The sequence below is a fragment of the Panthera uncia genome (genome assembly GCF_023721935.1).
Source record: "Panthera uncia isolate 11264 chromosome B3 unlocalized genomic scaffold, Puncia_PCG_1.0 HiC_scaffold_1, whole genome shotgun sequence".
Classification (NCBI taxonomy): Eukaryota; Metazoa; Chordata; class Mammalia; order Carnivora; family Felidae; genus Panthera; species Panthera uncia.
Window position 1 is genome coordinate 26,636,301 of NW_026057582.1, and position 7,652 is coordinate 26,643,952.

The 7,652-nt window shown below is 46.2% G+C and overlaps 1 protein-coding gene across 2 annotated transcripts in view; it reads right to left on the reverse strand.

Moving 5' to 3' along the window:
* Window positions 1–7,088, reverse strand: part of DLST (dihydrolipoamide S-succinyltransferase) — a 21,116-nt gene extending 14,028 nt beyond the window's left edge. For both annotated transcript variants that reach the window (XR_007453662.1, XM_049612476.1), the window contains exons 1-6: window positions 6,964–7,088; window positions 6,361–6,394; window positions 3,475–3,523; window positions 564–619; window positions 361–435; window positions 78–133 (exon numbers count right to left, since the gene is read on the reverse strand). Coding sequence is in view for 1 of the 2 variants with exons in the window: in XM_049612476.1 (XP_049468433.1) it covers window positions 78–133; window positions 361–435; window positions 564–619; window positions 3,475–3,523; window positions 6,361–6,394; window positions 6,964–7,026 (333 nt within the window). In the remaining variant the exon portion in view is untranslated. The remainder of the gene's footprint in view (window positions 1–77; window positions 134–360; window positions 436–563; window positions 620–3,474; window positions 3,524–6,360; window positions 6,395–6,963) is intronic.
* Window positions 7,089–7,652: the final 564 nt, after the last annotated feature.

Below are 7,652 nucleotides of genomic sequence, written 5' to 3' on the forward strand. Positions count from 1 at the left end.
TTTTTTTTTTTTTTTAATTAGGTTAATAAACCAAGGGGGAGAGCATGAAAGATTACATAAATATAGGACAAGCCTACCTTGTCAGTTTCAATCTCACAAACCACTTCATCTTCTGCAACAGTGTCTCCAACAGCTGAAAAGACAGTCAAAGGCTGCCTGTTAAGTGGGAAGGACTCTAATAGCCACAAAATCCCTTTTGACAGGTGTGTTAAAACACCCTTTTCCTATAGGGTCAGGAAAAATTACACTGCACGTAATAAGAAGAAAGGAGCCCAATTACTGAGGCAGGGAGAGGGGGAGGGCAATGACAACTTTATAAAGCATTTAAACTTAAGAAACGAGTAAGGCCTGAAATCTTACCTTTCTCCCACCTAACATCTCCCTCTGTGACAGATTCTGCAAACGCTGGGGTTTTGACTGTAATCACATCATCCTCTAGGAAAAGGGCAAAAAAGAAAAATCACATGGAGTCCATATATTTCCGTTTTAATTAAACTCCATTGTTGCTCTTCCCATTAAAACGCCATTCCCAAGCAGGCAGGGAATTGAAGGCTGGTACTTACTGCACACAGCTGTAGTTCTGAAGAAGCGAACACTGAAGACACTACTGTTGTTAATACTACAGAAAAAACATAAGAAAAGTAAGCTCCTTTAGCAGGTGAACCACTCACATCTTAGTCTAGATAAGGCACCATGGATTACTTTCCCTTTAAATCAGTGATTCTCAGCCAGGGGTGTCCATCAGTGTCACCTAGGGGAACTTTTTCAAAGCATACGTGTCCAGGTCCCATCCCCAGAGATTATGACTCAGCAGGTCTATGGCAGAGCCCAGATGATTTGGGTGCCCTAAGAAGTAAGCTCCTCGGGTGAGTCCAGAACCCTGTGCTGAAGTGAAACGTCAGGTCTCACAAAATAGAGCCTTACATTTGGTTCAGTGAAGGAAAAGATAAGCATCTTGGTCCTTTGCACACCCACCAAAAGGAACTGGCTTCCTGATTAGGTTTTTTCTTAACCAAATCCACCTAAGATAAAGTACGTGCCATTGCGCGCCACAAACAATGAAATTTTTGTCTGCACGATTACAGACCGAGATCAGATAAGGCAGCAAGATGACACAGTTAACTCTGTATTAAAACAAGATGTTATGGGCCAAGGGTGGGGGCAGGGGCAGAACCACCAAAAAAGTCCTAAGATATCTCTTAGTCTGTTCTCCTGCTAGGAGGCAGCACACTGGTCCATTCTGGACCCACTCAAGAAGAACCTCAAAAGACCAAGGTATTTTCCAATATGGCACTAACTTCATATAATGTAAACTAGAGAATGAGATCACCTTATATGCACGAAAGCAATAAGAGTGGTTAACTTTAGAGAGTGGGACATGTAGATATATATGGTATCCATGGTTATCTGTTAACACACATATACATTTGGGGAGAATGACTAGGACCGATGGGGACTTTCACTTTCTACACTTCAGGACTGTTTGAATATTCTACAACAAGCACCTTTAGGATACGAAAAACAGATTTAAGTTGCCTTTTGTTTTTATTTATTTACTTATTTTAATATTTATCATTGAGAGAGAGAGAGAGAGAGAGAGTGAGAGAGTGAGTCAGAGCACAAATAGGGGAGGGGCAGAGAGAGAGGGAGACACAGAATCTGAAGCAGGCTCCAGGCTGAGCTGTCAGCACAGAGCCTGACATGGGGCTCGAACTCACAGACCATGAGATCACCTGGACCGAAGCTGGACACTTAACCAACTGAGCCACCCAGGCGCCCCTAAGTTGCCTTTTGACATTTCTACTTTTGTAATGTCAAAATAACTATAAGATCTATGTGGAATCAAGGGGAAAATGTATGTTATTTTTTGAAAAAGCACAGAACACAAAGTGATCTGCATAAAGTCTATAACCATGTGTAAGCACACGTTCGTGGGACAGAACTGGTGGGTAATGTGCAACTGCAGAGACTGCTCCGTGAGAACACTCAAGAACCTGGAGCACTGGCTGTCTCCAGGAAAAGGAGCTTGGTGGCACTGCAAGACCACTTGTGAATCATGAAAAATCAAAATGTTTTATGATGAAAGGATTTTTAAAATAAAGTGGGTACCTTATTCACAGAAAACAGACAAAAGACAACACAAAAACAGTTATAAGATAAGGTGATCTCACCCCTGAAATTTTAGTGTTTTTTTGAAAAACAATTTACTTTCAGATGCTAATTTGTTGTATATATTGCATAGAAATTTGTGGTTGTTCCAATTTTCATTTAAATTGTAGATGAAGGGCATCTAGTTGGTTAAGTGTCTGACTCTTGGTTTCGGCTCAGGTCATGATCTCACGGTTTGTAAGAATAAGTCCCATGTCGGGCTCTCAGCTTATGGTATGGAGCCTGCTTGGGATTCCCTCTCTCTCCACCTCTCCATCCCTCCCCTGCTCATGCTCTCTTAAAAAAAAGAAACAAAATGTATTATATGTTCACTGTAGAATATTTGGAAACAGCAAAAAAAAGTACAGTAAAAATACAGAACCATTTTATAACCTGCGTTCTCCCACTTATCATAGTGTGAACATGTTAACATGACATAGCTTAACCAACCCCGTGTTGTTTCCCCATTTTGAGAGAAATCTGGGTATACCAGGAGTTCTTCAGTATAGATTCTTAGAAATGGAATTGCTAGATCAAAAAATACACAGTTCAAAGACTCATGAATGTCAACTGCCCTCCAAAAAAACCTCAGAAATTCATTCCTTTAGTACTAAGTGCATCATTTTCTCAATTGAAAAGAAAATCCCATTGTGATGCATGGTGAAGAAGGAACTAATCTGCTGACCCTTCATTTTAAAGACTCTCCCTAGACAGAAAGTAGCTTGATAGCTGTTTAACCGATAACTAGAGAGCATCCTCTTACCACCACCCTGAAAATACTTGGAATGAAAAGTGGCATTAAGCAACATTCATAAGCAGAAGTTAATCTGAAACACACATGGGTGGCCTTTCTCAAACTGCATTATGCAATAATAGCATTCCCTCCAAAGCAGTCAAAGTCCCAGGACTCAACTGACTAGTCTTTTGCTTTTACTGTTTCAAAAATGAATACTATGCTACCAAGAGGATGCTCTAAATCTCCACAATAAATGTTAACCTCCAGCCCTTCGGCAGCATCTGTATCCAACCAGAATACTTATGGGTACCCTTGTATATTTATTCCCATAAAGAGAGGGTTCCAATTTCACTTTCTTTATAATCTAAACACCTGAGGACAACCACACTCTCGGGCCAGCACTGGACATGAGGCTGAAGCTCAAGGTATATCACACATCATAAATCAACAACAAGATTAGGTCTAGAGACTCAACATAACCACCTTGATAGCTAGGCTTCGAAGCCAGTGAAGAAAGCAGATGGTCAAATTCAGAACTAGAGTCTTAAATACCCTGTGGTCACACATTTGTGCTCCCCAGTGATACTTACACAATCTTCCTGCTGTCAGGGTAACCTGGTCCCTGACATAAGGAGACCCCTGCAAGAAACAAAACAACTCTTAACCAACAACTCTTATCTTATACAGGTTACCTGCTGGGAATGGAAAAGTCTGTCCACCTCCTAATGCTGAGATAGAGCAAGATCAAATGTAGGCACCAATATAATCTTTATCAAAAGAGTCCTGCTTCTCAATGGCAGAGAGCAACAGGTATGTGGGGTTGAGACTGGGTATATGTTTGAAGAGGAAAGGGGAGAATTCTAAGGGCAAAGCTGGAAGTAGTTTTATCATCTTATTTACCTTAAAATTCATAAACTTCCATTATCCTTACATATTTTCACAATAAAACCTCCCTACTCCCCAAGTGTTCAAATATAACTGAAACTTGAGAAAGACACATAATGGCTTCTCTTGTGACTACACACAGCCTCATCTGAGAAGCAGTGGGAATGTTTGGTCTGGGTTTCTGTTTCCCTGGTTACTTAAAATGCATGAAGCTGGAAATCTTACTACCCAAACTCTAGTAGCAAAGACTGGGCTACTTTAGGTTCAGGGTCTCCAGTTTGCCCCAGTACCAAGCAAATCACGGTCCCTCATTTCAGTTTATTGTCTTCCTGTGATCTCCCTGAGGTCTTCCCCTCTGGTCAGACTCAACAAGGTTGGAGCCCCTTTCTGCTCCACCAGTTGTCCTTATCACAGATAACGGCACTTCCCCAAGTGACAACTAGTTACTACAGTACAGCTGCCTCCCCTAACAAATTCTTTCATAGCTCTTATTTCCTTCAGATCTATTAACAATTCTTTCCAAACCATGGGCTCAGGAGACACCAAATGGGAAACAGCACTCTCTTGTGCCCCCTCCTCCCCCAAATCTCCAAGGTTTCAGAGTCAAGTAAGTCACTTCTCTGTTCAGCAGTCAATGCCTCTGCGGTACAAATCCCAAGTACAGCATGTCTTTGAGCCAGAACAACCAACAGCTCATACAGAGTTTTGGAACCCTGAGTCCAATTTAGAGTTCATCCTATAGCAAGTCTCATTTATACAGTGCTTTAGGGTTTACCAAAAGCTTTCACAGGGGCACCTGGATGGCTCAGTTGGTTGAGCCATCAGAGCAATCTGACTCTTGATTTTGACTCAGATCATAATCCCAGGGTCATGGGATTGAGCCCCGCATCTGGCTCCTCACTATGCATGGAGGATGCTTAACATTCTCTCGCTTTCTGCCCCCTCCCCTTCTCATGCTAATTAAAAAAAAAAAAAAAAAAAAAAGCTTTCACATAAATGACCTCATTTTGATTTTCATGTCTCACACCTCCCTGAAGTAGAACGACCATCTGTCATTATTCCCATTTCATACATAAGTAGGGTTTCTGGAGGTTTAAGTAACTAGCCCAAGGTGAAGCCTTGGGATACAACGCAAACCCCAAGTACAAACCCCAAGTTCTTTCCGTTGTCCTGCCAGTCTATAAATGGGGAAAATGTTTACTTTTGGGATTCCTAGTTTAAAAGAATATTTATTGTTGAGAGTCCACTACAAGCTCACTCTGCTAGGTGCCTATGTTCTCAGGACTCTTAGGATGAAGTCCAAAAACTTTACACATCCCTGAACTGTACAGCCCTCCCTATCTTTGCAGCCAGACAGACTTCCTTTCCATTTCTGTGACCGGTTAAGTCCCTTCCTGCCTGAAAACGTTTGCACAAGCAATTCCCTTTGCCTGTAATATTGTTCTCTTGGCCAACTGCTATGTATTCTTTAAGACTTGGCCTAAATGTCACTTCTTCTGGGAAGCCTTTAGTGACATTCTCACCACACTCTCCACCTTCCCAAGCTGGGCTACATCCCACCCTTTCATTACACCCTGGACTTCTCGCTCATAGTCATCACAATGTAATTGTGTCCTTACGTGTGCATAAATGCATATTTGCTGTCTCTCCAGCTAGCCTTAAGATTCTGGAGGGTATCCCTGTCACTTAGCACAGTGCCTGGCATGTAGTAAGAACTCAATAATTCATCTGTTGAGCACAGGAGTAAGCGACAACATGGTGGGTTAAGAGTTGAGGCTGAGGAGTCAGGTAGACCTGGCTTGACCGATAGTTGGCCGAGTGACCTTGGTGAAGGCACTTACCCCTTCTTGGGTTATGCATTTGTAAAAGAGAATACCTCTTTTATTGTTTCTTGATGATTAACTGCAAAATGTGCAGAAAGCACTCAGAACAATGCCTGGCACACAGAAAGCTCACAATAGGATCAACTCATTCAACAAACATTTATGCCAGGCATATAAAAAATTATTGGGATAAAACCTAAATTCCTTCCAATAGTCCACACACCATCTTCTATCTCAGACCATTCCCTCCCTTAACCAAAATTCTCTGGCTAAATCACCTTTTTTTTCCCAGTGCCAAAACACTGCCAAGCTCTTCCCTTCCTCGTGGTCTCTGTACATGCTATTCCCTTTCCTTCTCCTCGTCTTCACTGAACTGGCCTCTGTCACACCCTCTGGGTTGCAGCTTTAATGTCCCCTACTAAAGGGGGCCCTTCTGTCCACCTTCATTTGTTTCCTTCTCGGCGCTTGACCAAAATTCATGATCCCTCATTTGCTTAGCAATTTACACTGTCTTTTCTCCTAGATTGGAAGTTCCAGAAGGGCAAGAACTGTCAGCTGCTGCATCCCTAGGGAGCACCTAGTACAGGCAGGAGAAACTCAGTGACTATGTGCTAAATGAATAAACGATAGCTGTTCTTATTAAATAGTACTTTGTTTCACTCCTATATATCTGAACATCATGTGGAGAAACATTAGCACCCCGGTTTCCTCACTTACTGCTCTGCCCAGGAGAAAAGCATGTTAGGTGAAGACAAGGGCACAACTTACCAGGCAGGGAACGTCTCCCTAGAGGGCAGTTCCCCTGTTGAGAAAGAAGACATTATCGACGTCACCCAAGATGAAAGGAGGGAAGAAACAGCTTTTTCTTTTAAGTACAGACTCAAAGCTGCCCGGGTGCTAGTGACAGGTGAATCTCATGACTCCAAAAGGCAAATGCAACAACCAGGGCTCTCAGTCCCAGCCGGGCCTGACAAACTATCTCAACTTCCCACCGGGGCTGAACACCCACTGACTAACGGGAGAGGGGGGGCGGGCCCCGGATCCCGTCTGGACTCCGCCGCGCCTCCTCCCAAACTCTGAGTCTCGTGTCGGGACGGGCGCGGCTCTGGGAGGCTCCTCAGCCCCGGCGCGGAGGGTGGGGCGCAGCCGGGGACGGGGCGCCGGCTGCCTCGGGAAAGCTGGGGGCCGCGGGGCTCTGCAAGACGCCCCAGAGAGCAGCCGCGGCCCCGGGCCGCCCAGTCCGCGGCCTCCGCGTCCCGGTGCCCTTGGTGCCCGGCTTGACCGGCGCGCCGTGCCCCAGCTCCCCAGGCTGCCCCTCGGCCCGCCGGCGCGTTTCTCATCCGCCGGGGCCCCGGCCCGGCCGGACCGTACCTTCTGAAAAGCAGACAACGAGCGGCTGAACGCCCGAGACACGCAGCGTGACCGGGACAGCATCGCGGCGGCGGCAGCGGCGGAGCCGAGGGCGGGCGGACACCGGATATAGGGCCCGGCAACAGCCGGAAGCGGGGCGGGCCACGGTACCTGCCGCCCGGGGAGGGGTGTTCGGAGCGAACCACTGGCGGGTGGGGGGAACCGACGGGCCGCGCGGACCAGCCCCGGCCTCAGCCCACCTGTCAGCGCCAGGGAGCCTACGGCGGTGGGGCGCTCTTGGAGCCCGCTGCACTGCCTGCCGGCCTGGGTCGGTCCTCCCGGGGCACCTACGACTGTCCGGAGACCAGGCCGCTCCCGGAGTCCCGCCCTCCCCGACCTTTCCTCAGAGCTGGCCCTGAGTTTGGCGCCAGTCTCTCCTGGGACCCCGGGACACCGCGCCTTTCCACCTCTGCACTACCGGCAAAGAGAAGGAGGCTGGCATGGGCTTTGAACTCGGACCTTGGCAGACACGCCTGCCCTATCTTACACTTGAGTGGCCTTGGGCAGGTGACATTGTTTCCTGAGCCTCGGGTTCCTCAGATATATATAAAAAAGCAAGAGTCACTTCCCGGCCTCCCTAACCCCAGAACAAAGAAGCAGCCCCAAGGAACCTCTAAAGGTTCCCACTGCCCTTTTACCAGCGAAGATCA